Raw genomic sequence first — 27623 nt, forward strand, 5'->3', positions numbered from 1 at the left:
ATGGTGATCCAGAAGCCCCACTAGGTGGGTGACCCGTGTCCAAATCTAATGCTTCTTCAAGAAGGCTGCATGAGTGGCCATGCGCCCAACTCACAGCGCCTGGGACTGGAGCCCCTCGCTCACACGCCTGTGGAGCTCCTGCGACAGAGAGTGGGGTATCTCAGCTGCCCCAGCCCCCGCCATCCCGCCCACGGCCAGGGGCCGGCGCCAGGGCCCGGGTCCGAGGCCTGCGGGGGCGGGGCCGGAAGGTGGGAAGAAGGTGCGACAATGGGTGTGGGCGGGCCCAGGGGGCGGAGAGCCCGCTGCGGAGACGCCCTCCGTTGCCTGGCGGGAGACACGGGATGTGGCTCCGGAAACCGATGGGGCCGGTAGGGTGAGGCGGCGCGGAGGAAATGGCGGAGGGAAGCCCCTCGGCTCAGGTGGGTAGGACGAACCCGGCGACGAGAGACGTGGGTTTGAATACGGATGTGTCAACTTGTTCAAGTCATTTGCTGCCTTTGACTCTCATTATCTTCCCTGTAAAAGGCGGGCGAGGGACGAGGATAGATCCTGTCCGGCTCTTGCATCCTGGGTTTCATGAAGGGAAATCCTAGCAGACGGGCGCCAGCGGAGGCGAATGGGGCAAGTGGGCGGCGATGGGTGCGCGACTCGGCAGAAACGCGGCCCCCAGACAGGCCGGTTTCTCACATTCAGTCCACCCATGAGCACACATGGCCGCTCGCCGCCAGGCGCTCCCCCCGTCCCTCCCGGGAGGCCGGAAGGCGCGACCCAGGCCACTGACCTGGCGCTGCGTCCAGCCTACCCACCTTCCCTGCCCTCCAGCGCAGCTCCGGCGCGCCCCTGGCGCCGCGGGAGAACCGGGACGCTTCCTGCCGGCAGGTGGCGCTGCGCTCCCGCGTTAGGTTCTAAGGCAGCAGAGGACGAATGACCTCACCAGCCCCGGCTCTACCCACCCCTCCGGAAGAGAGGAAGAGGGCAGAGAGCGGCGCTAATCCCTTGTTGTGTGTGGACAGAAAGTGTGTGTGTGTGTGTGTGTGTGTGTGTGTGTGTGCGCGCGCGCGCGCGCGCGCTTAGTCTGGCTAAATCTTGCTTGGTAGAAAGGGCTTCCTAAGGTGACAATTTCTGTTGGAACCTTAAGACTTGGAGATCCGTCGTTCCGGTTTGGTTAGGCTTTCAGTGCTTTCCTGAGGCACCACGACCAGTCTCATTTCAGTAAGGGGATGAGGGGGACCTGTTATCAGATGTAGCTCTAGGAGCGGGAACTCGACCTAAGCTCTGTTTTTATTAGCTGTGTGATCAAGGACCCGTAAGTTAACCTCTCTGGGCTGAACTTATCTGCAAAATGGAGATAATATTGGCATCCACCTCACAGAATTGAAAGAGCACCTGAAGCATCTTGCTAAAGCCTAGCAACCACAGACACAGGGTAAATGGAAGCCCTGGCTGCACTTAGCTCCAGGTAACACCCTTTGTGGGCCAGGAGGCATCAAGCAGGGTTCTGTCTCCCCTCTCCTGGGCCCAGCCCTTGTTTTGGTTGTTGGGGCAGACAGGCGAGTGGGTGGAGGGAAAGGGCCACAGAGAAACCTGGTTTCCAAGCTTTTTGCTCCCAGGACTTGCCTGCCTCCTTCCTAGCAGGGACACCCCTTCCTTCCCCCCGAAGATGGTGAACCTGCTGTGCTCCCTGCTCTTGAGGCAAAACCTGGAGACAAAAACTACCAGTGACCTAGACCCAAGGTGGCAGTCCCACGGTGCCAAGGGGTGCTGGTACGGTTAAGCCACTCAAATCAGAAGGATGCTTTTGATGCACACCTGATGGAGGGCATGGGGGCACCGTTAGGTCAGGAGAGAGCCTGCAGCTAGAGCAGGGGGGTGGTGACTGGGCACACTGGTAGGGGTGCTGCTCCCCAAATGGTCATTCACTTCTCTGCTCAGGGATGGCTGCCTTCCTGGGCTTGTGACTGCTGTGGGGAGCTGGCCCCAAGCCCACAGTTAGGAAGAGTCATGGAATGAGCATCCCCTGAACATGCCTAATATAGCCATCCCAGGGCCCTGTGCTCCACTCTGCCCCCTCACCCCCAAAAGCGGCTCTGGCTAATGACTCCAGGCAGCAAGAATGGTCAGGAGCGGACCCTGGCTACGGTCTAGTTTCCTTGGCCTGGTCCGCCAGGTCAGTGGGGAGCCCTCTACTCAGGGCCAAGGTTTTCCCTTGCACTGGACTTTCTGCAGCTATGAACTTGTTATGTGGTCGACCCAAGATGGCATGGCAGGGCACCTGAGTGTCTAGAGTCCTCCACGGGGCCAGAGTGAGCATCAGCACCCTCAGTACGGTACAGAGGTGGGGCACAGTCATTCACAACTAAAGGCTTGTATATATTATCAAAATCTTATGGAAAAACAGATACACAGCTATTTATACAACAGCAGGTGGGTGTGAGGGAAACGTCTGCTTTGGCATCAAACCTTCAGGACCAGCTGCCGTCTGTCCCTCTCCTCCCAGCTGGAGCCCACTCCCCACCAGGCACTTTCCATCCAGGCCAGCTGTCCCTGCCATGTCCTCTGATTAGCCCAGGAGGGGTTTCAGGGTGTCCTTAGCCCCTCCTCCTTCTCCCCTTGGGCCCTCATGCCCTCTCAATCTTCTGCCATTGCCCCACACAGAGGGCCACAGGCCCAGCAGCTTTGCCCCAAGGGCTCCTCAGAGGCCTGAATCCTGGCCCTGGAGGGCAGTGGGGCTGGGCTGGTTACGTGGTCCTGGTGGGACATCTTTCCTGAATCACAGGCCTTTTGCAACTTGACAGCTACTTGGGCCCCGGGCATGCCATCTTCTCAATGACACGCTAAAAGGACTCTTCTTGTCCAGAAACCTCAGTTCCAGGTATAAAAGAAATTTTTGGAGAGCCTCAGAGACAAGAAAAGGAAAGTGAGAAGAGATCAGGCATCCTTCCTTGAACGTGGCCAGGCCTCTTGCTCTCCCACGGCAGAGTGGGGACATCCACAGCAGGTCAACCAGGGCGGGGTGGGCGGGGTCTGTGCGGGCCTGGGAGGCAAGGCCTGGGCAGTCATGGCATTGGCAGACAGTGCCCCCCGGCAGTCTGGTCCTACTGAAGCAGTTTGGGCACCTCCACCTGTTAGGGCAAAACAGAGACAGTTTAGAGAAAGGAGTTCAGCAAAGGGGTCTCTGCAATTCAACACGCCTCCTGTTCGTACACCTCAATGTATGTTTGTGAAATGAGCAAATGAGGTATTGACACAGAGGAAGCATTTTGCCTTTTCTTTAAAAGCTGGATGTCATCGGGGCGCCTGGGTGGCGCAGTCGGTTAAGCGTCCGACTTCAGCCAGGTCACGATCTCGCGGTCCGTGAGTTCGAGCCCCGCATCAGGCTCTGGGCTGATGGCTCGGAGCCAGGAGCCTGTTTCCGATTCTGTGTCTCCCTCTCTCTCTGCCCCTCCCCCGTTCATGCTGTCTCTCTCTGTCCCAAAAATAAATAAAAAACGTTGAAAAAAAAATTAAAAAAAAAAAAAAAGCTGGATGTCATCAAATGACCACGAGAATTACGCCTGAGCTTGTCTTTTATGTCATGGTGCCTAGCCCCAAATGATGTTGTGGGGGTAGGGTTAGCTGCCACCACCATCCAGTGAGACGGGCAGGTGACCATGGACTCTGTCACCAAAGGGAGGAGGAGGGAGAAGTTTGAGAAGAGGGGTCTCTAGGGATGGCTCATGTGTCTGTGGCACTGATTAGTCACCAGGAGATCCCCCTGAGGGCTGAATCTCCCAAAGACCTTTGGGATAAACAGATCTGTAGGACCAGGCTGGTCCTGAGAGGGAATTAGTAAAAGGAAGGTGGTTTTTGCTTTAGGAATGGGGGAGAGAAGACATGGTCGGGCCAGAGATAGAACTACGATGTAGAGGCTCTTTCTCTATTTCTGGGAGAAACTGGTTTAGCTGCAGGGTGGAGAAGTTGAGGCACGGAGTGAGAGGCTCAAGGAAGCTCCTTAGAGGAAGGAGAGAGTCCTCTCCCCCTGTGGGGATCAGGTGTGGCCTGCCCAGAGGCAGGGGGATGGATGGCATGGCCAGAAGCGCCCTACGGACAAGCAGTCTGTATACATGGCTCCTCCCACAGCCCCCCCTTACCGGTTCACCCTCTCCTCCAGCCCCGCTGCCCCCTCCCCCCGTCCCCTCTCCTCCAGCCCTACTGCCCTGCCCCCTTTCCTCCAGCCCTGCTGCCCCCCCACCCGCCCCCTCTCCTCCAGCCCTGCCGGCTTCCCTCTCTCCTCCAACCCTGCTGCCCCATCCCCTGCCCCCTCTCCTCCAACCCTGCTGCCCACCCCCCCTTCCAGCCCTGCTGGCCCCCTCTCTTCCAGCCCTGCTGGCCCCTGCCCACAACTACTTAACTTCTTGAGCTGCTTGAGGTTGCTGGAGCGAATAGCAGCCAGTAGCTGGTCGCGGGAGTTCTTCTCCTGGGCGGGGAGGACTTTGTCTCCCATCTTCCTCTGGGTAGCTGGTGACAAGGAGTTCTTCAGGTTCTCCATGATGAGGGGTGGGGCCAAGGGAGGTGGAGGCGGAGGTGGAGCGGCTGGAGCGCCCCCTTTCTTGGGCGAGTTCTTGGGCGATGCCTTTGGAGATGGCTGGGGGGAGGGTTTGGGGGAGCCCTTGGCCAGCGCCCCTGACTTGGGCACCTCCAGCAGATCCTTCTTCTCCCCGCTGGCCTCCTGCGCCTGCCGTTGCTCCTGGAGCCGCTTTTGTCGCTGTTTGTCCATGTTGCGGCTGAGCAGGTTGGTGACCGTCATGCGGGGCCCAGCCAGCTCGAAATGGTAGCCCAGCTTGAGCAGGGTGGTGTTCTCCTTGAGCAGCTTGGCGATCTCCATCTCTGTCTTGCCGCCGCAGATGTGCCTCTGGTTGTGGAAGCGGAGCTCGGTCAGCGTGTTGTTCTGGAGGAGGGCCCGGAAGATGGCCAGGATGCCTTTGCCCGTGATGTGGTTAGAGTCCAGGTTCAGACTGGTGATGGTCTTGTTGGCCTTGAGCATGATGGCGATGGCGAAGGCCACGTGGTCATCGGCGCGCGTGTTGGCCAGGGCGAACACCTTGACCACAGTGTTGAACTCCAGAGCCTCGGTGAACCGGACCAAGATCTCATTCGTGATACAGTCTGAGTTGTTGACGTTCACCTCGGTCATCTCTGGGTCATTGTTCTTCACTCTCTCCAGAGGCTCATCAAATATGCTGGGGGCCGCTTCCTCCTCCGCCTTGGCAGGCCCTTCCGAGGGCTTGGTGGGGCTAGCAGGGGCCTGTTTCTCCAGGGCTTGGGTCTTGTTCTCTTCTTTGGGCTCCTTTTTATTTGCGGACTCCTCTTTTTTCACTTTTTCATTCTCCCTTTTTGCATCCGTGTTCCCGCTTCCTCTTTTCACCTTCTCATCCTCCTTCCTGGCGTCCACGGTCCTCCTCTCCCCTTTTCCCTTCCCGTCATCCTCTCTCTTACTCATCTCCTTCTCCTCTTTCTTCTTGTCTTTGTCTCTGCTTGGCCCCGTGCTCCTGTCACTGCCTTTCTTCTCTTCTTCCCTCCTTGGGGCTGCTGGCCTCTCCTCTCCCCTCCCCTCCTTCCCTGCCTCCTTTCTGTCCACCGCAGCCCTGACCCGACCCTTGTCAATACCCCTGATAAGCTTCTCCTCCTTGGGCTTCTCTCCACTTTTGCCATCGGCTTCGTCTTTGTCTCTTGAGAAGCTTTTCTTTAATAAACCACCCCTCTTTGGCTCCTTCCCCAGGTCTGAGTCCTGTCTGGGGCCCAGGGTTTTTTTGCTGGCATCTCTGCCCCTTTCCTCTCCATTCTTGGCATCTGTCTTGGGCTCCACTTGCTTGTTTTCCTAAAAATTCAGAAAAGAAAAATAAACATGAAGAGCTGGCTACAGAGGGAGAGGAATGAGTTTGGAGACAAGCACGGGGAGCATTTATATAACTGCCCTGGAGCCTCCAAAGGACTGTGTCCACTGAGAACACCATAAGCTGTCACGGTGATTCAAGCTGTCACGGGTGATTTAGAAGGAATGCTTCCAGGGGTGCCTGGGTGGCTCAGTCGGTTAAACGACCGACTCTTGATTTCGGGTCAGGTCATGATCTCAAGGTCATGATCTCATGGTGGTGAGGTGAGGTGAGGTGAGATAGAGCCCCGCGTTGGGCTTTGCCTGGGTGTTGAGCCTGCTTAAGATTCTCTCCCTCCCCCCGCCCCTCCACAACTTGTGCGCGCACACACTCTGTCTCTCAAAAAAAATTGAACAAAAAAAAAAAAAAAAAAGAAAGAAGGAATGCCTTGCTGAGCCATGTTGGAACCCAAGGTAAAAGGAAAAATCCCTAATACTGGTCCTGTCTTTATTTAAAGCTGTGCATTTTTGGTTGTCATAGGTGTCTTTGGCATTAAATTTGATTTTTAAAAATATCAGTTATCTTGATGACCGAGCTTTTTGGTGCCCCTTGCACTGTGTTCTAGGCAAGTGCCTTGCACACCTCACCCTAGTGCTCGCCCTGCTTCCAAAGGGTAGTAGGTCAGTGGTCTTCAGACACTGGGATTTTACAGCTAATACCTTTCTAAAGGAACAAAAAAAAGTTAGAGGGACCAACATAGGGCTGCTAACATTTTATTTTACCAATTAAAGATATTTATGGGGGGGGGGGGGCTAGGTGGCTCCGTCAGTTGAGCATCTGACTCTTGATTTCATCTCAGGTCATGATCCCAGGGTCATGGGATTGAGCCCTGTGTTGGGCTCTGTGCCGAGTGTGGAGCCTGCTTGGGATTCTCTCTCTCTCTCCCTTTGCCCCTCTTCTCTGCTCTCTCTCTCTCTCAAAACAGGATATCTATAAATTGTATCTACTATTATCATCTCATTGAAATAGGAAGGAGCTCACAGTAAAGAAGTAAGGTAGGGGCGCCTGGGTGGCTCAGTCACTTGAGTGGCTGACCTGATTTTGGCTCAGGTCATGATCTCACAGTTTGTGAGATCGAGCCCCGCATCAGTCTCTGTGCTTGCAGCTCGGAGCCTGCTTGGGATTCTCTCTCTCCCTCTCTCTCTACCCCTCCCCGGGTCATTCTCTCTCTCTCTGTCTTTCAAAATAAATAAACAGTAAAAAAAAAAAAAAAAAAAAAAGAAGTAAGGTAGATATAATAGAATAAAGGACACACCTTTACATCAAATATGTGTAGCTTTTTGAAAAGCCCACAATATTGTTCTCATTTTTTAGTAGAAACTTTGCTAAGGGTCAGCACCTCTCTGGGAGGAGCCCTAGAGTCCACTGAGTGAGCTGACCTCAGGAGGACTCTGCCAGATTCAGGATCTAGGATTCTGTGACTCCACTTTGACCACACAGACACTGAGAAGTTGTTCAGGGAGGCCTTGGAAGGGAGTCAGCTGAGATGTGCTAAAGGCTTGAAGTTTACATGCAACGTGGACCACCCTGTACTTCCATGAGGCCCTGTTTCTTCCTCCACGAAGTTCCATGAAGTGTGAGCCTTATTTTGAAATACTTGCTTCCTACCCCCATCAGAAGAGCCAAAGGAGCATCAGGATTGCCTAAGATTAGATATTAGATTTACCTGCCCAACTGTGATAGAGACCCCAGAGCGACTGGGACCTCAAGGAATGTCCTTCCCTAAAGGTTTTTGTTTGTTTGTTTAAGCTTATTTATTTATGGCGGCGGAGGGGGGGGGGGTTGTTGGGCAGGGAGAGAAGGAGAGAGAATCCCAGCAGGCTGTCAGCACACAAACCCAACGTGGGGCTCGATCCCACAAACTGAAATTAAGACCTGAGCTGAAATCAAGAGTTGGCCGCTTAATGGACAACCGACTGAGCCACCCAGGTGCCCACCACCTCCCCAAAGGTTTTTTTTAAGAAGAGACTATGGCCTGATTATTAGAAAGGTTTTCTGTTTTTCAAGAGTGCCTGATTGGCATGTTGGAAGAGGAGGAGGAGGAAGGAAAAGCAACCCTGGATGGCACTGGTCCTCCCTCCCTCCCTCCCTCCCACCCAGCCCTCCCTCCCTCCCACCCCCCACCCTGCCCTGACAGGACGGAATGGAGAACTGGTTGGTCCTATGGAAACAGTTTGTACCTGCACCACAAACACATGCCAGCGGGGACCAGCCCCGGGGTTTATTTAGCAGCAAAAGTCCTTGGCTCCTCTGCTAGAATCACAACAGGCAGCCAAGGGGCACGAGGCCTGGTGAGGCAGGGCTGAGGAATGTGCCCCTTCCCTCCTCCTGCCCTAGGGGGCAGCAGCACTGGGGGACTCACTGGTGCTTTCATGGTGGAGCAGGGTCCGCAGAGGGCTCTCTCACAGTTCCTCTGGCCCCCACTGAACTGGATCTGACCCTTCGGATTACCCTGGGTTACCCTTTCAGGGCGGGGAGCAGAAGTGATGGTGACTTTAAAGTACCTTGACTTCAAAGGAGGAGGAAGCTCTCGGAGTATGCAAATAGGATGTAAATGAGGAAATCTAGTGGATCAGCCCCTTTAGGACACTCCTAACATCTGCCCACAGCTCAGCTAGGAAATTCCAGCCCATCCCAGCTCAGAGTGGTTTCGTCACAAATTACATCCTGAGCGTGGAGGTGAGAGCTGGGTGCCACAGCCTCTCCAGCAGAGTCCAGCCCAGGCTCCAGAGGTCAGGCCCCCAAGGCGGCGAATCCTGCCCTCCCCTTCCAAAATGCGCACCCTTCGGGATTTCTCAGTACCCACAGTGCGCTGCCCAGCTGCCCTCTGCATAGTTCCCACACCGATCACAGGCCTCACTTAGAGGGAAACTGGGGAGCCAGAGAAGAGGGATGGTAACTTAACCAGCAAGTTCAGGAAAAACTGGGTTCCAGATCTGACTGTCACCAGCAGCGGCCAAGTCAGTGTAACCTTTTCTGACCTTGTCCATTAGGGGCAAAGGCATTTCCCTCCACCTGCCCGGCAGCGCTCCGGGTGCCCGGCCGCCCCTGCTGCCCCCAGAACCTGCTCCACAGCTGTCTGCTCTCCCGATCAAACCCGTCCCACACTCAGACCAGGGCTCCCATTCGGAACCTTCCCCTGCTTTCCCATCAGGACTCCTTTCCCAACATTTTAACCCTCTCCCTGCCCTGACACCCCAGCCCTTGACCTCTCCCCTTGGTCTTCATCCAGGACTGCTCCCCACTCTCTCCTAGGGTACTCTCCCTACACTGGGGCCCCGGTTGGCTTGGAGCTGCCGAGTGTCTGTTCTTGAGGAGGTGTTCCAGCCCTTTAAAAAGAACCTAACGAAAGCCAGGCAGGGCGGGGGAGGGGAGCTGATTAATCATGGGTTTCCTCCAAATAGCCAGGAATGAGTGGGGCTGGGGCTTGTTGCTGCTCGTAGCCCTGAGAGCTCAGACGTTGCCTTAAAAGGAGAAGGAGCCCAGCGTCCTCCCAGGGCTGGGATTTCTGTTGAGCGAACTCCTCAGCACAAAACAGAGCTGCCTCCTTCTTGCTTATCTGAAAGGGAGTCCAAGCCAACTTCTTTTTTTTTTTTAATTTTTTTTTCAATGTTTTTTATTTATTTTTGGGACAGAGAGAGACAGAGCATGAACGGGGGAGGGGCAGAGAGAGAGGGAGACACAGAATCTGAAACAGGCTCCAGGCTCTGAGCCATCAGCCCAGAGCCCGACGCGGGGCTCGAACTCACGGACCGCGAGATCGTGACCTGGCTGAAGTCGGACGCCTAACCGACTGCGCCACCCAGGCGCCCCAAAGCCAACTTCTTTTGCTTCGAGAACTGGTGGCACATCCTGGTGACCTCTGGAGGTTATTTTTGCTTGTCCTCCTGTCTCTAGGCCTCACTCCACTATTCATCCCTTGTAGCAAGAGTGGTTTAGGTTAGCTATAACAAAGAACTTCTATAAAGCAAAGGTCCACAGGCTTCTAGATGAGAGACCTAAGCAGCAAAAGTTGTTCTTCCCTTTGGGAAAAGCTTTAGGGTTAGGGGAAGCCCACAGGGGTGGTTTGGGAATCCATCACGGAGGCAGAGGAATGGAGGAGATGACCTCTGAAAACCTCTAACAACCTGTGAAATGATGCAGGGACCTAGTAATCAGGCTCAGAGGGAAGAAGCAGGTCCTTTCCCCCATCTGCTCCAGACCTATGGCCTCATGGCGTTGCTCTGTCACTTGGGTTAGGATCCAAGAAGCCAAATGCCTTTGATAGGTTCAGATGGCAGAACACAGCATCTTTTCCCTTACCGTGGGCCTTTGGATACTACTTCTAGAAGTCTTGTCTGATTGAACAGAGAAGAGAACATTTTACCACTTTTCATTGCCCAAGAGGGAGAGGAGAAGAATTGTCTCTCCAGAAGTTCCTAGAAAATGAGAACTTGCTGAGGGAAGGCCAAACCCCCTGGATGTGCTGCCCTCAGCCCTCAGGCCACAGTTGCCTAATACCTCACGTAGACCACCACCAAGGTCCTCTCCTTCCTATGACCCGTCACCTGCAGAGTAATCCCTCCAGAGGCCTATGCAAGGCAAAGAGTCTGCAGACCTCCCCAGAGGACAGCACCAAGATGAGATGGAACCTGGGGAAAATTTTTGTAACAGGACATGGAGGATGTGGGTCTGTCAAGCTCACTCCAGCCACTTGCCTAGGAGGGGGCGGAGCCAAGGAGGGCAGGGGTGACTGGCAATGACTGTGCCCTTCACGTGGGATCCACTGTCATGGATTCGGGTACATTTGTTCCATCCCCAAAGCAAGTCCGAGGTGATGTCAACTCAGATGGTTCAAGACCGGTCTTTTGCTAGGTTCCCCCAGGGCTGCCTGGTGAGACAGACAGCATTAGACTTTCTGTCTAGAGACCTCCACATGCACCAGCTCAAGCTCCAGGCTAGGGGCAGGGACTCCAGGCTCTGCAACTCTGCTTTCAGTGGACTGTCTCCCAAGCCTTAGCTGAAGTCCTGAAGGCACAGACAGCCTCAGGGTCCAAGCTCATTAGAAGCCAGCATTTTTAGCTTGGCTCTGGCCTGCTTCTTGTTTCTTGTGGATCAGGTTATATTTAGTAGGAAAACATCAGGGGACTCTGTGGCATCCCCCAGTCCTCCCAGTGCTCCAACCCCTCACCACGTCTCCTTCCTGGTCCTGCACCAATGCTCTCCGCCAGCCCCCAGCATGTCTCAGAGCCCACGATCATGTTCCCCTGCTTCTCCCATGGAAGCTGGCCCAGCAGAAGGCTGGAGCCCTGGCCCTACTCTCTCCAGCCACCTGGAGACCCGATGTCAGACACCACAGCTGCCAGGGTCTTCTGTCTGCAAGGGAGGGCAGGGAGGAGCCAGCCAGAGGCTGGAAGGCGTGCCCAAGGTCCCCCAGGGGAACAGCACCCTTACACAGCTGGTGTGATGGTCAGGGCTGCTAGCAGGGCCCGGGGCTTGTGAGGACCAAGGAAATTCACTCCCTACAACCTCATGCCTCATTCTACATGGAATGCCAACTCTTTTTTCCACCAAGAAGAATAATTCTAGATTCTCCTGATCAGAAGTTTCAGGAGGACCGGGGCACCCGGGTGGCTCAGTCAGTTAAGCATCCGACTTCAGCTCAGGTCATGATCTTGCAGTTTGTGAGTTCGAGCCCTGCTTTGGGCTCTGTGCTGACAGCTCGGAGCCTGGAGTCTGCTTCTGATTCTGTGTCTCTCTATCTCTCTGCTCCTCCCCTGTTCACACACTGTCTCTCTCTCTCTCTCTCTCTCTCTCTCTCTCTCTCTCTCTCAAAAATAAACATTAAAAAACAAAAAGAAGTTTCAGGAGGACCAACTGCCTTTTGGGGAAAGTAGATTCCCAGAACTGGCGTTCGTGGGGAGGGCCAGCAAGGCCAACTTCCTTTGGTGGTCTGTGGGGCAGGAGTCCTCCACTGAGACTTAGCCCAGCTTGTTACACGGAGCTTAAGATTTTTTTTTTCTTTTTTTTAAGTAGGCTCTGTGCCCAACATGGGACTTGAACATGTGACTCCAAGGTCAAGAGTTGCATGCTCTATGGATTAAGATAGCCAGGTGCCACTGATCTTTTTTTTTTTTTTTTTTGTAATTGAAGTGTAGTTGACATACGATGTTACATTAGTTTCAGATATACACAAAGTGATTTGACAATTCTATACATTATACAGTAGAGCTTCAGATGTTGAAACACCTGATACTGTCCCTAGAAAGCTATAGGTTCCCTCCAGAGCTGTCAGGAAAACGGGGATTGTTCTGGAAATGTCCTCCCTCTGGTGGCATGGGGATTCATTGGCTCTGCAGGCAGCTGGCCCTCGTGCCAATCCCAGTTCTCCAGTTCTGCCCTCGACTAGCTGTGTGATCTTGGGCAGGCTGCACACCTCCTCTGAACCTGTCGTCTCATATGCAGAATGGAACCGACCAACCTGGACCTCGTCGTTAGGTTGCAAGTGGTTGTAAGGAGACTTACACCAAAGTCCTGACACCAAGAAGGGCTTGAACAGGAGATAAGCTGCCACGAAGCTGAGCCCTCCCTTCAGAAAAGTGCTGAGGCCAGGGGCAGGCAGGAGGGTTTGCCCCGCTCCCACCTGAGGCCCCCACCCCCTGGCTTAGTATCGCAGTATTATTTGGAAGTGTGAAATCCAGCGCTCGCCCCGCGGTCGATGCAACTGCAGTTTGTATTTCCCCGTGAACAATGACACGACCACGTCCCAAACCCTGGAAGGCTGCCTGGGGAGCTAGAAGCCGGGAAGGGACCAGGTTGCTTTGGGAATTCTCCGTCACCCTCTCCCCCCAGTCCCATGGTGACAGAGGCAGGGGTGGAGTGCGACGGGAGCAGGTATCACCCACCCCCCCAACAGCGCTAGGGTTCTATGAATGGTGGGGTCTGTGCAGGCCTGGGGGTACAAAGAGATGCCTGCTCTCTAGGGCCAGCACCCTCCCCCCTCCAAATCCTCCTGTGACCCTACTCATTCATCCACTGTGGCTTCATTCATCGGGAGGTGTATATCAACCCCATCCTGGGGACATAGTGCTGCATAAGGCAGGCCCGCCCTCACAGCTTTGGGGGCATGGCAGGCAGGGGGACGAGTTGACATCAAGGTACGTGGCAGACGGTGCTGAGGCGGTGGCCCCGCTGCCTGAGAGTTACTGTTTCATCTGACAGCGTCCCTTCATGCCGGCCAGAGAATCACTGCGGCCTCCCGAAAAGGCCTGGCAGCCCGTCTCTCAACCATTTCCCACACTGAAGTTCCTTGACTCCTTGGCTCAGGGACGAGGCCTTGGTATCTCCCAGAAACCCCCCCTTTTTGGTTATCCCAGCCCTGCCCATTTTCAGATCATCCTGGGTCGGCTTCCCCTGTTTCACAGCCCGCCCCCCCCCCCCCCCCGGTGTGGGGAAATGTTGTCTCCACGGGCCCTTGCAGGGTCCTGAGCAGCCCCCTTCTCATCCCTTGTAGCTATGGAGGGACTTATGGGGAAACCGAGATCACAAAGGATGGGCTCAAGAAGGAGGAAGGCAATGGGGAATGGGGGCGGAAAAGGGCTTTAACCTCGCCCCCTTGGGTTCACATTTCTGGGAGCATACTTTATGGGGCATTCAAGGGCTTACACACAGAGACCCATGGGTACACTCAGCTCCTGTCCGTGACTGGCGTATAGTTGATCCCCTAAGAAACAGGGGATCAAAATGAGATTCCTAATTTTGGGGTGGGGGCTGTATCATCTGGTGTGCGGACTGCAAAAGTGCCTCCTCACCGTACCTCCTGAGACTGTGAGGACTGCGTACCTGGAGCCCCCAGCCCGTGAGCAAGGTGGGAGGGAGGATGAGGAGGCCTGGCACGGGGGCCTGCACATCGCAGGTGCCTCTGTAAATGCTTGTTGGGCATGCCGACAAAGTACACCAGCCCCAAATAATTTGCATGGTAACCTCAGAAATGGGCAGGTGTCAGGCCTGGAGAGACCCCCACCCCCACCCCAGGTAGCCCTGGTAGGGCCCCTTGAAACCAGGGACCAGCAGCTGTCCCAGCCTTCTGCTCCCAGCCGGAAGTCCTGCGGGTTGACAGTGTGAGAGCCTATCCACACCTAATAAATATGACAAGCAATGTTGGAGGCTTGTGTCCCCTTGTCCCCCAAGAGAACGTGGGCCAAAGAAAGCCTCCAAACCGACCAGGGCTCCAGAGGGGTCATCTAGGGCACCCCCTGGGGGAATGTGTGCACCTGGTAAGCTCTGAGCAGAGAAGCCAAGGCTCATGCAGTCACAGAGCTAAGAAAAGCTGTGTCCCTGCAAGCATCCCAGACGCCCCTTGCTGCCCTGTCCCCTCTGTTTGGTCTCTCTGGCTTCCCTGTGCTCTCCAGGACCAGCCTGCTGTGAGCATGTGAATCAACTCTTGGGGTGGTGGGCAGGCTCCAGCCCCGTGGTGGGATGTTCGTAGTTCGTTGGGCCTAAGGTCTGGGAATGGCACCAATCTTTCTAGGGAAGGGCAAGGCCAACTCAGGCTGACCCTTTACCCAGTGAAGGAACTACATGGGAACGCTGGAGGAGCTCCTTTCATGGTTTTGAGCCCCATATTTCTAAAGGGCACGTTCCCCAGCCCTGGCTGCCAGCCCACTGGAGAAGCCAAGTTCAATCTTCTTCCCCAAGTCCTCAGTCCACAACAGCTTTCTACTACGTTTCCTCTCCAGCAAAACAATTGCCAAATCAATGAGGGTTCATCGAGGTGCCGTTGGCTGTGCTTCGCGTGGAGTTAGCAACTCCTGCAGCCCCGTGCTGGCTCTGCAGGGTGGTTACTGCCATCATCCCTGTGTCACAGAAGAAGAAACGGAAGCCCAGATCATGCAGCTATTACGTGAGGAAGCAAGGACTCAGATTCTGGAGTCCGAACTGTTTACCTCTTTATTACACTGTCTTGCGTGAGTGGGCCGCATGCCAAGCCAGTCTTTGACTTAAATGCCTGGTACAGAGATAGGCTCTCCACCCCCTGGCCACCCAACCCTGAAAGAAGAATGTTTTAGTGTTTGCAAGGTGGGAGATGCCGTGCTAAGTGCCTCACGCAAGCCACCCATCTCATTCACTCCTCTGCGCTGCCACCAGAGGAGGGCCCAGCATGGAGAGGTTCCAACCTCCCTGGGAGGAAGCTTGGAAGAGGGCTGGCAGGGGTGGGGGACCTCGTGCTGCTGGCTGGTAGGGGCCAGGGTGACCTTCGCTTGTGTCTCACGGTCTTCTTTTCCCACTGTTCCCTATAAGCTTGTATCATGGTCTTAACGACCATCACATTATGATGGCATCTTAGAAATAAGCCACAGAAAAGTCAGAATTCTGGACAATGTGCTCAGGGGCAGTCATGGCATCTGGGGGTCGGTGGAAACATTTTTGGCATCCTGCAGATGGTGTCATTCTTAAACAAGTCACATCAGTAGTAAGGGCGAGGACTGGATTTCAAGCTCAGATCTCTTGGGTTCTAAAGATCGTGCTCTTGTCTACTATGCTACGCTCACTCCCCACCATCAGACCCTAAGGAAGGAATGCCGGGTTCCGCCAGGCACTCTTGGCAAAGCACACAACACGGACCCGACGCTTGCCACCTGGGCGTCTGATCACTCGGTCATACGCTTGAGGGGTGACAGCTCTGCCAGATGCTGGGCTCGGCTCCGGGGAGACAGAAATGGATGGCCATGAGTCTCCGCAGAGCCGGGAGAGGCACCTGGCGTCCCCTTGGATTTCGTGTTCAGACTGGGAGGAGGGGCCATCTGGGAGGGAAGGGCCCATGGCTCTTGCAGGGTTAAGGGGAAGGTAGCCTCAAGAGAATAAACATCAAGGTGCCAAGGTGGGGAAACCATGGCTGTCTCCAGTCAGGCCTGGAAGAGGGAACCCAAGGGGTGTGTGGAAGGTGGAGACCACCAGAAGCCTGGGGAAGGAGCCGGGCCTGTGGGGGACACGGAGGAGGCCTGGCTGAACAGGAGAAAGATCCATGTGGGTTTTCTGACAGAGGTGAACACTAGGTCTGAGAAAGCCCTCACAGAGCACAGAGCCAGAAAGTTGCACTGAGGAAGGTTCCATAGGTGGGGAGACACAGGAGCTGCCCCCGAAGGAGGAGGAGGAGTTTGGGAAGCAGGGAAGGAGCCCTGCGTGTTGAGCATGAGGCTTTCCTCTGCAGCCTCACCTCCTCTGCCCTCGTTCCCAAGCCCCATCCTACAACTCTGTTCCTTTACAGGCACTTCTGCACCCCGTGTTCAGCGGGTTAACCTCTCTCTACCCATCGCCCAGTACCAACGAAGCATTGGGCGTGGCCTGCTTTAGGAAGTCGCCCCGGATCCCCCGGCCCCTGCCCTGGGCCCCTCCCCCACAACTCCCAGTCTTGGCCCCTATCACTCTGTCCCTTTGTCCATCTCCCCTTATGGGCCCATGGCCAGGAAGGATGCCTTATCATTCACTGGATCCCCGGCAGAGAGTGCCAGGCACATTGTAGGTGCTTGCTCGATAACTATTGAATGAATGAATGAATGAATGAGTGAATGAATGACTGAGTGAGTGAATGATGGCCACCAGATGCAGCCAAATATTAGTTTGGAATAACGAAGATCAAGAAAGCTTGTAGAATAAGGAGCTGAGCACAAATAAGTGCTCAAATAAGCACCAACATTGTTTGACGTTGGTGTTGGAGGTGAAAAGGGTGCACTCCCTCCACTCACCACTGGCAGAGACAAATTCCAAGGCTGAAATGCCAGTGGGCTCAGCGTCCGGTCTGGCCACAGGTTGGCGAGCCCTGGATGTCAGCCTTCTCGGCCTGGTCCAGGTGTGTTACATATCCCCAGCCCTTCAGCCCAGTTCCCGCGGGGGCGCCTTGGGCAGGGCACATGTTCCATAGCCCAGGGCAGGCCGAGTCGGGGTCAGACAAGGGGCCAGGGTTACTGGGAGAATGAATGCGTGTGATTCCACCTCACTTCTGGAAAGACACTCCAGGGCTCTGCCATTCAGTAGGGCCAGCTGTAGAGCATTTCTAGACTACTCACACCCTCTCCCGAGGAAGCCAGGCCTGAGACAGCTACAGGTGCCCTCTGCACAGTTGCGGCCTCTGCTGGTGGCTCTCCTGGCTCCCCATCCCTTCCCTCCTGGCGCTGGGTCCAGATCGCCAGCCCCAAACCAGGTTTGACCGTAGGGTGCACCCCTGTGTATGGTACACATCCCAGGGTCCACACCCAGAAGGCCTGCTGGGTCTGTGGCTGCCTGCCTTGGCCTGCAGCCTTGAGGATGTCCAGAGCCGGAGGGGAAGGAGGTAGGAGCTGAGAGGCAGCTAGACAAGCCAGGCCAGCTCCCAGAGCCTGCCCACCAGTGACATTCCTTAAAGGAATGCAGTAAACAAGGAGAAGCCCAGCCCCATGGGGCCAGAGGTGGGAGGCTGGGGGTGGGAGTGGAGGCAGTGACAGCCATTCTATTCAATATCTTCACCACTTTATCCCAAAGGATGGAACAGCTGAGGAGAGGTCAAGTTTGTTTTACCAAACCAGAGGTTTCTAAGAAGCTAGCTCTCAGAGCTGTCATCCATTAGCTAGTTCCCTGAGTGACCTCTCTGGGCCACTACTGGAAACATGATCTTTCAGGACAAGGCTAGAGTCCCCTGAACAACTCAGTTGTTATTTAGCCAGGCCACCGCTGACCCTCTTGCTGCTGAGGCGGTGTGAGACTTGACAGCTGCTAAATGTTGCCTGCGAAGTGGGGACACCACAAAAAGTTTAAATGCAGGGTTTTTTTTTCCTTTTTAAGGCTAAGATTCCATTCCACCTTTTTCGCTATTGTTCATAATGCTGCTATGAACGTGGGCGTGTGAACATCTGTTCCGGTCCTGACTTTCCGTTCTTTTGGGTCTCCACCCGGAAGTGGCGTCGCTGGAACGTGATCCAAATTCTGACTTCTCTGTACCACCCACCTGATTGCTTCGCCTCTGATCCTATCCGACGTGTTAACCACATTCTTGCAAATATCCTCCGCCGGGGCCGTGCCCACTGGTCAGAGCCCCCTCCCTGAACCTCACCGCTCCATGATTGTGCCGCATGCCCCCCACAGGTTGCTGGGCCAGGCTACTGCCCTCCACGCCCCGCAGCCTTGCCTCCTGGGTGACATCAATGCCGAGCCCTAGCACTAGGGTTAGAATGCCAGGTTCTAGTGTTTGCCCCTATGCCAATGTGGGGATCGTAACCCTTCACAGGGTTCGGAGCCTTCAGTGAAGTGTTCCGTGCGAGGCCTTTGCAGCAGAGCCGAAGGCACTGGAAGCTGGCAGTAGAAGTTAGCTGTCATGATCTGGTTTCCCAGATTTACAGCTCTCTCCTGGTTCTCCCACCGGCACCTGTTCGAAGCTCTCAGATTCCTTGTCCTCCGTTTCTCATCCCACTCCGCCCCATTCTCAGCAGATCATCTCCCCTACTCACTTCCCAGGAATCAACAGAAACCAGCCTGTGGGAATTCTCCAACCTCCCACCCTCTCTCTCCTACCAACTCACTGCCATCCTTTCCCCAGCCCTGGGAAGGACGAAGCACCTGTCCTCCTGTTCCAGGCTCACCGTGCCGGGGACTCTGGCTCCCACGCTCTCTCCCGTGGCCTTCACATCCCCGGTCAGTCAGATCTGTGCCTCGACCCCCCGGTCCCACTGGGTGCTGCCCCGTACCAATAGCCTTTTATACCCAAACTTCCCCAAAATGTTCTTGTAAAGTCCCTACTCGTTCCTGGATCCAACACACGCTCACCTCGGCCCCGAGATTCCGTAGAAATTAGTTTCATCCAGATCATTACTGACCCCCTTATTGCTAAATCAGGTTGACATTTGTATTCTTTACCTTGTTTAATTGCTTGGGAATTGCATGCCTCTTAAATGTGGGTGTTTTCAAGGTCTGATTTTGAGCCTCCTTTGTTTTCACTTTTAGGCCCTCTCCCTGGGTGACCTCATTTGTTCTGATGGCATGAGTTGTGTTCTGTGTTCTGATGTCTCTTGAAGCTGTATTCCTGGGCTGGGCACCACTGCAGAGGTTCAGACCCTCGTATCCAGCTGTCTGTTATACCTCCTGGCATGTCTGTCCCCACGTATCTTAAAAACTGAGACCCCCCTGGCTTCCCACCGCCAGGCCCTTTCCTGCTCCACTCCCTGTCTTGGTGAATGGCTCTTCCAAACACCTGGTGGCTCAAGTCAGAAGTCCTGAAGGCAAGAGGATGGGAGGAGTATGTGGGGAGAGGCGATGTGGACCCCTCTGCACTCACGCCATCCCAAGGGATTTGGGGAGAGGCTGTGAAATCAACCGATTTTATAAAAGATGGTTTTATCTATCCCCTTATCTCCTACACACAGATGATGCAACCTCCTCACCACCACTCCCATCAGTCCCTCCTCTCATCCTCACTGATGCTACTTTCATCCAGGCGGCTGTCACCTGTCACTGGGGCTACTGCAGCAACCTTCACCCTGGCCTTGCTGACCTCCTCTAGGATAGTCTTTATACCGCAACCACAGCGACTCTGCTGAAGCACAGATCTGTCGATTCACTTCTTTGCCTGAAACCTTCCATGGTTCTCCAGCACCCCTGGGATAAAGTCTAGACTCCCACGGTCCGTTCCCACCTGGCTGCTGACTGCCCTCTCTCAGCGTTGCGTCCTACGCTGCCGCTCAGCCCTGCTCAATTCTCTCGGTTCTTTTAGGGAGCCTTTGGAGTGATGTTCTCGCCACTTGGAAGGCTCGTCCTCCCTCATTTTTCTGGTAAATTCTTACCCTAATCCTTAACCTAAAGATGTTTTAGCTTAGATCTTTAATTCAACTGGATTATATTTTGGAGTCTGAAGTGAATAGTAATCTGCTTTTGAAACAGATATCTAGGGGCGCTTGGGTGGCTCAGTTGGTTAAGTGACCAACTCTTGATTTCGGCTCAGGTCATGATCTCACGGTACGTGAGTTCGAGCTCCGCATTGGGCTCTGCTCTGGCAGTGCGGGGCCTACTTGGGATTCTCTCTCTCCTTCTCTCTCTGCCCTCCCCACTCATGCTCTCTTTCTCTCAAAATAATAAATAAAACCCAGATATCTAATATCTGGATTACTTTTATGATCAGAAAAATGAAAAGTTGTTTTATAAAAAAACAAATAATTGTCTTTAAATAATTCTGTTTCATAGCAAAAAAAGAAAAACCATGACCCCTCAGGCCAGCAGCAGGGAGAAGGGATGGAAGAGACGGGAGGGGACAGAAAGGTGGGGGGTGATACCCCACCATGCAGCCCAGCAAGGCTGTGCCAGGACCTGCCATGGAGCCTGACCCTTGCCTGGTTCTGTTCCAATGGTTTCGAAGTCAGCCCGGTGATAAATATTAGTGCCAAGCAGAAGGGCCAGAAGAGTCTCAGGCACCGCCTCCAACTCCAGTGTAAACATAAACTCCACAGTTCATTTTTACCTCCCAGGACGATCTCCACTGGGGTGGAGTGGTGGCTAAGAAAAGGATACTGTGTTTGTGAACCCAGGAAATGACATCTTCTGATGCAGTCCAGCTCAAGACCAAGGCTTCGCATGGGGAGCAAATGCCATCCACTGCAGTTTCTGCATTGCCTTTATAAGCGAATGGGAAGGAAGGAATATTCTGGAAAAAATAGGGATGTGCAAACTTGGGTGGTTGGGCTTTTGCACTGAATGTTTCACCGAATTCTGCCGAGACTATGGTGATTCTTGTCTGCTCTAAGTCTTTAAGGGTGAAGTTTTCTGGATATTAAAGAGGAGAAGATGGGGGGCACCTGGCTGGCTCAGTCAGTTACGCGTCCGACTTCGGCTCAGGTCATGAACTCATGGTTCATGAGTTCCAGCCCCACGTTGGGCTCTGTGCTGGCAGCTCAGAGCCTGGAGCCTGCTTTGGATTCTGGGTCTCCTTCTCTGTGTGCCCCTCTCCCGCTTGCACTCTGTCTCTCTCTCTCTCTCTCTCTCTCTCTCAAGAATAAACACTAAAAAATTAAAAAAAAAAAAAAAGAGGAGAAGTTGGGACAGTGAGGAGTGGCTCTGTGGTTCTTGCTCCCCTCCAAGGAGCCCAAGAAGAGCCACCAAGAGGCACCAGCAAGCAAGGGAGGGTGGAAAGTGTCTACTTTTCCCCAAGACCCTTACTCCTCCCGCCAAAGGTGTGGGCATTTTACTGCCAGGGGGAAAAATGGGAAGGCGGGTGGGGAGCAGGGTTCAAGGTGAGGACGTCGCTTTATGGCTTGTGCTGGCCAGACCTTCCCAGGCAGCACCGTTTGGGTGTCTGTTTGGAAGACATAAAGAACGCATCTCCAGGGGCTGAAGAGTCTTGTTGTGGATCTTCTCTGTGATGAAGGATCAGCTCCAGTGCTCTCTGCAGACCTAAGTGTTTTGCCAACTGGTCTGGTGACTCATACTGGGAAGCTTGTAGCAAACCCCATTTTTGGAGAAGCTGGGAAATCTCTTTGTGGAAACAAACAAGTCCCTTTAGCGCTCCGCGCTCTGAAATGCCTGCTCTCTGCTTCTTCACTTCATCCCAGCACAGACAAAAACCCAAGCGAGGCTGGAAAACATTGTAAAGAGCTGCTTAAATGTAAGCTGTTTGTCCCAGAGCGCTGGGTCCCACTTAGGTCCCAGGGGGTAGCAGGAGGAACATGCTGTCCTCTTGCCGCCTGGGGCCAAGAGCAGGAGGCCTGGCTCTCACACAGCCACCCTCTGGCCTGTTCTAAACAGAGGAGGCTACATACAGTGGCCTCATCAGGACTGGTTTCATGAGCATGTGGCCTCTGCAGCTGCACGGGGCCCGGTGCTCAAAAGGGCCATGGGCCTGGTTTAATGCTCTACTGTCACCGTCCTGAAAGTCTTAGTGATTATTATTATTTTTAAAAAAATTTTAACGTTTATTTTGTTTATTTTGAGAGAGAGAGAGAGTGTAGGGAAGGGCAGAGAGAGGGAGAGAGAGGATCCCAAGCAGGCTCCATGCTGTCAGCACAGAGCCGGACATGGTGCTCGAACTCACGAACCGTGAGATCGTGGCCTGAGCCAAAATCAGGAATCAGCCGCTTAACCGACCGAGTCACCCAGGCGCCCCAGTCTTAGTCGTTATTGAACAAGGAGCTCCATGTTTTAATTTTACACCAGGTCCTGAGAATTCTGTAGCCAGTCCTGGGCCTCGTAGAGAAACAGAAGCGGAGGATGTCAGGGGTAGAGCGGATCCCTGCCTTCCTGCTTTCACCGTGCTCGGGAAAGGCAGCCCCAACTCCCCAGACGCTGTGACTCCGGCCTTGATTCTTCCTGCTCCCTTCATCCCACCTTCCCAGTAAATCTCAGGCGAGCCTCTCCCCACCCCTCCTCCACTGCTGTGCCTGGCCACCATCCTCTCTAGTCTCCCTGCCTCGTATCTTCCTTCTCTCGTCAAGACATCTGCACGCTGTAGTCAGAGAGATCTCTCTAAAACAGAAACCCGATCGGTGGCTCCCAGGCTTTCAGGAGGAAGTCCAGACTTCTTAACTTGGCACGCAAGGCCCTTCATGATCTGGCCCGTGCCTGCCCCTGCCTCCCTCCTCCTCTGCGCCTGCACCAGGGTCATAGTGAAGTGCGCCGCTCTGGTCTCTCTGTGCTCATGTCCGTGCTTCCTGCCCCCAGAACGGCCGCTGCCCCCCTTCGCCTGCCTCGCCCTTTTCGTTCTTCTTCTCTGCCTCCTCCTTGCCTTCTCCGCCATCTTATTTTTAACTTCTTATTATGGGGAAGTTCAATGGTATGTAAACTAGACAGAACAGCATAATGGGCCTCAGGGTACCCATTGCCCACCTTCCACAGTTACCGACATCTGGCTAATCTTGCTTTATCTCTATGCCCGCCCGCCCACGTTTCTCCCATCCTCAGATGATTCTGAAGCAAATCCCAGGTATATTGTTTCGTTCATAAATGTTTCCATGTGTCCCTTTAAATGTTTTTTAATTTTTAAAAAATATTTATTTTTGAGAGAGAGAGACAGAGCATGAGTTGGGGAGAGGGAGACACAGAATTTGAAGCAGGCTCCAGGCTCTGAGCTGTCAGCATGGAGCCTGACGCGGGGCTTGAACCCACGGACTGCAAGGTCATGACCTGAGCCGAAGTCGGACGCTCAAACAACTGAGCCACCGAAGCACTCCTGTGTGTGTCTTTAAAAGACCGAAAAGTTTTTTAATAGCTACAATACATTCTCTTACCTAAAAAATTAAGAATAGTAATTCATCTTCATGCCCCATTAACACTCAGCATGAGGGCCCTCTCACCGGCCCTCATCCAGGCCCTGGGTGAGGAGCTCCCCGTCTATGCTGGCAAACCTACACCCCCCCACCCCCCACTGGCTATCTCTGCACAGTTTACTCACCTGTCACTGGACTAGATGGTGAGCAACTTGAGGGCCAGGACCAGTCCTTTCTTTCTGTCCCCAGCACCTGGGCTGGCCGAGTGCTTTGTACTTAAAAAATAATTGCCGGATGAAAAGAAAAAGTATTTCAACCCTACCTACGGTGTCCCCAGAGAGGTTGTACTTGAATACTTCCTGGAACAGGGAGCTCAGTTCTTCCTGAAAAAGCCAAGCCTTCTTTTTTAAAGCTGACTCAGAAAGCCCTTCTGGTTCCGGTGATATCCCTGGGGTCATACACAGCAAGGCCGCCCCTCTCCAGGCTAAAAGAGTTCATTTGTTAGACCGAGCCCATCATTCTGGCCTGACTAGAACTTTCTGGGTGATCTTGGTTCTGCTGCTTAAAAGCTCACTGTCTCTCTCAGGTTCAGATAATTTGCAAATATGGGAGGTATGCGTTCTAGATCTTTATGCCCACTGGACAGGGCAGAGTAGAGGATACACCTCTCTGGCATCCTGCCAGAAACCTCTAGGGAGCCACCGCTCACATCCAACCTTCTGTCCATCCTGGCCACTAAACTACTATGAGGGGCCTTCCCTAGAGTATCCTGAAGTCTCTGGAGGGGACAGGAAAGAAGAGGGAACTGTTGGTTCCACCCACTGCTGACTTTTCCTGGGGATTCTTACCCTAGTAAAATGATACACTTTGAGCTACCCTTTTCCAGGTTAGTTGTTCTGGAAAGTTCTTCCTTTCATGCTGCAGGGTCATCACAACTCCCAATGCAGCTTCCTTCCAACAGCCAAGGCCTGAGGAGGCACAGGTTCTTGATGTGCCAAGGCCACAGAGGGGGCGTTCCCTTTGTTGACTGAGAGACAAAGCACATTGGGGAATCAGTCAGAGTTAGGGAATAGCCTGAGCACTAAGCTGAATCCTTAAGCTCCAGGAGAATTGGGAGGTGGGGCTGGTCATTCCACTGGGGAAAGAAAGGGAAGTCAAGATGTTGGGGGAAGAGAGGCAGCAAGTAAGGATGTCAAGGATGTCAAGTGGCTTCTACAAAGTACCGGACCCATGAATACACAATGGGAGGTGAGAACCTAGAGGAGGTGGGAGTAAAGCTTCGGAGGAGGTCAGCTGGGCATAGGAGACAAGGGAGGGACCTTCTTAGCAGACGGACCAAAACAAGCAAAACATATGATTTAATGGAGCACGAGACATCCAGCGATGGTTAGGAAGTTCTTTGTAACTGGAGAGGGGCTGAGGAAATGATGGTAAGAGATGGAACCAGAACTGTACCCTGAGCCACAACCCAAACATCCATCAACTGCTGAGTGGTTAACCAAACTGTGGTCCATACAAAGGAACGGTATTCAGCCATAAACAAGAACGCTACAACATGGATGAGCCTTGAAAGATATCATGAGTGAAAGAAGTCAGACCTACATATTATATCCTACATGTTATAATCCTACATATTATAGGATTTCGTTGCTATTAAATGTCCAGAATAGGCAAACCATGGAGCCAGAAAGTAGATCAGTGGTTGCAGGGTCTGGGGCAGGGGGAGAGGAACTGGGGAGTGATTGCTAAAGGGAATGGGGTTTCTTTTGAGGGTGATTAAAATGTTTTGGAACTAGGTAGCGGTGTTGATTGTGCAACTTTGTGAATATACTAAAAAACTAATGAATCACACATTTTATTATTAATATTATTACTATTATTTTAAGATTTCATTTTAAGTAATCTCTACACCCAACGTGGGGCTTGAACTCACAACCCTGAGATCAAGAGTCACATGCTCCACCACTGAGCCAGCCAGGAGCCCCTGAATTGCACACTTTAAAAGGAAGAATTTTAGGGGCACCTGGGTGGCTCATTCGTTAAGCGCCCAACTTCGGCTCAGGTCGTGATCTCACGGTTCGTAGGTTTGAGCCCCGCATCGGCCTCTGTGCTGACAGCTCGCAGCCTGGAGCCTGCTTCAGATTCTGTGTCTCCCTCTCTCTCTGCCTCTTCCCCACTCTCTCTCTCTTTCTCTCTCTCTCAAAAATAAACATTAAAAAAAATTTTTTAAATAAAAAGGTGAGTTTTGTGGCATGTGAATTTTATCTTAATAAAAACAATTTTAAGATAATGAGAGATTTTAGTCTTAATTACACAATGACTGAAGGGTCATACTAAACAAAATCTTATTTTGCACACTGTGCTTATCTTCTCTTGCTTTACTTTCTAAAGGATAACGATTAAATATAGAACTGAAGGTAAAAAAGAAAAACAAACTAAAAACCCCAAAACCTATACGCCAGAGACCATGGTTGGAAATACTATATTGTAGACAAGCACTACCCAGTGGAAATATAATGTGAGCTATATATGTAATTTTAAATGTTCTAAAGTAGGGGCACCTGGGAGGCTCAGTTGGTTAAGCATCAAACTCTTGATTTTGGCTCAGGATTGAGCCCCATGTCTGGCTTTGCACTGGCAGGGCAGAGCCTACTTGGGATTTGGGATTTTCCCTCTCTCTCTCTCTGCCCCTCCCCTGCTTGTGCTCTGTCTCTCTCCCTCCCTCTCTTTCTCAAAATAAATAAATAAAAACTTAAAGTTTTAAATGTCCTAAAGTAAAAAAGAAACAAGTGAAATTAACATAATGTTTTGAAAACATACAAAATATTATTTCCATATATAATCAATGTAAAATCATTATAAAATGATTAATAAGATTTTACATTTTTTCTTTACAGCTAACTCTAGAATCTGATGTGCATTTCACACTTACAGCACATCCCAATTCAGACTGGCCATATTTCAAATGCTCGATAGCCACATGTAGCCAGGGGTACTATATTGGACAGTTCTAATCTAGAATGATGGCCACTTCCATTTGGGCCAGTTGTGTTTTCCTCTCTTTATTTCCCTGCATGATGAGCAACAATGACAAAAACCCTAAGTAATAAAGGGTTTGTGTGACTAGCTCTGGTGTCTTTAGGAAGAGGTAAGCTGGAAAGACCACAGTGTCTTTCACAACCAGGCTTGGGGAGAAGAACCTGAGGGAGAAAGGGGGTGGCGATGTTGAAGAGAAGAGAGAAGCCAGGTGAGCGGGTCTCTGGGGTCTGCATTAGGGAGAAGGGTGAAGGGAGCCAGAGCACAAGGGTCCTGCAGGATGGAAGAAGGAACCACCCCAGAATAGCCAGGGGTGCTTCCTGACAGCCATTCCCTGGGGTCTCTCTGAGGGCAGGGAGGCCATGCCCACCTGTGATCACAGAGTGTTTGCAGGATGCAGCCCGGTGACAAGAGAGCTGCCGCCACGATGGCCACCAGGACTGAGCAGCACCTATCCTGGAAATGTGTGCACGGGATGTTTCATCAATGCTGAATGAGCAAACGCATCTCCCATTCAAGTGGAGGTCCAAAAGAAAGGCCTGAGAGACAGATTTTTTTCCCCTCCTAAGTTACAGTTTGTGGTAACCTGAAGTCTCAGAAGAAAGTCCAAGACCTTCCTCGGTCACCAGCTGGGGGTAACCTCTTTAAGTCTCTGTTTCTTCATCTGTCAAGTCGGTGCTTTAGGGAGGCTGATGGGGGGATTGAGTGAGACTGCGTAGATGGAAGCAACCGAGTTCCTACCTCCAGGCTACTGGTTTTAAGATGCTCTACTTCTCTTGAGAAAGAAAAAGCTTGCCTCATAACCAGGTATTATGTTTTGTCTATGGTACCTCTGACTGGCTTTGGGGCAAGGCCCTCTGGAAGCTGAAGGATGGACTAATTAAACTCCCCTGTTTGACATCCTCCCTACATCTGGAATCTTTCCGGGCTGGAGCTGTGATTCTCTTTTTTTAAGTGGTAACAATTCCTTCCTCCCAAGACAAGGGGAAGCCAGGCACACGTGTTCCATTCAGGGTGTGCTCTCGAACTGCTGTATTCCTGGGAGCCACAGGGGGGGTGGTGGGGGGGGGGTGGAGGTTTGCCCTGTTTGGCCTATGTCCCAACATCAGGAACTTGATCCACAGGAAATAACGTGTGTAGCTTCATGTCTGGTCCTGTGAGTGATCATCGGTCCCTTCCTTTCCAGCATCCAGTGTGTCTCTTGTCTCCTTTCGGAGTTTTGTTTCCCCCAGCTGGCCGTGAGTCTTGGCTGGGGCACAGTGTGCTAACAAATAGTTCCATTTATCATCCTGGGGGGCTGGCTCCGCCTCTTTGGGGATGGGCTCCAAAGGCCAAGGGAAGGGGCCTGTGCTCTGGGAATCTGTTTGGAGGCTTGGAAAATATATTTATCAGAAACCATGTAAGTGTCCAAATATAGACAAATGGCTCAACCCAGCCATATGATGGACTATGATGACATCCACTGAAAATGATGTTTAGG

General features: G+C 52.9%; 1 protein-coding gene and 1 long non-coding RNA gene across 2 annotated transcripts in view; one reads left to right on the forward strand and one right to left on the reverse strand.

The window, feature by feature from the left end:
* The first annotated feature begins 283 nt into the window (after nt 1–283).
* On the forward strand, nt 284–27046 carry LOC122476261. The gene is made up of 2 exons (XR_006295430.1): nt 284–419; nt 26537–27046. It is a non-coding gene; the product is annotated as an uncharacterized LOC122476261 (long non-coding RNA).
* Nucleotides 2350–27623, reverse strand: part of LMOD1 (leiomodin 1) — a 41656-nt gene continuing 16382 nt past the window's right edge. Inside the window, exons 2-3 of the mRNA XM_043568741.1 lie at nt 4391–5857; nt 2350–3122 (exon numbers count right to left, since the gene is read on the reverse strand). Coding sequence (XP_043424676.1) covers nt 3096–3122; nt 4391–5857 — 1494 coding nt within the window. The 3' untranslated portion in view covers nt 2350–3095. The remainder of the gene's footprint in view (nt 3123–4390; nt 5858–27623) is intronic.

This window comes from Prionailurus bengalensis, chromosome E4, assembly GCF_016509475.1.
Source record: "Prionailurus bengalensis isolate Pbe53 chromosome E4, Fcat_Pben_1.1_paternal_pri, whole genome shotgun sequence".
Lineage (NCBI taxonomy): Eukaryota > Metazoa > Chordata > Mammalia > Carnivora > Felidae > Prionailurus > Prionailurus bengalensis.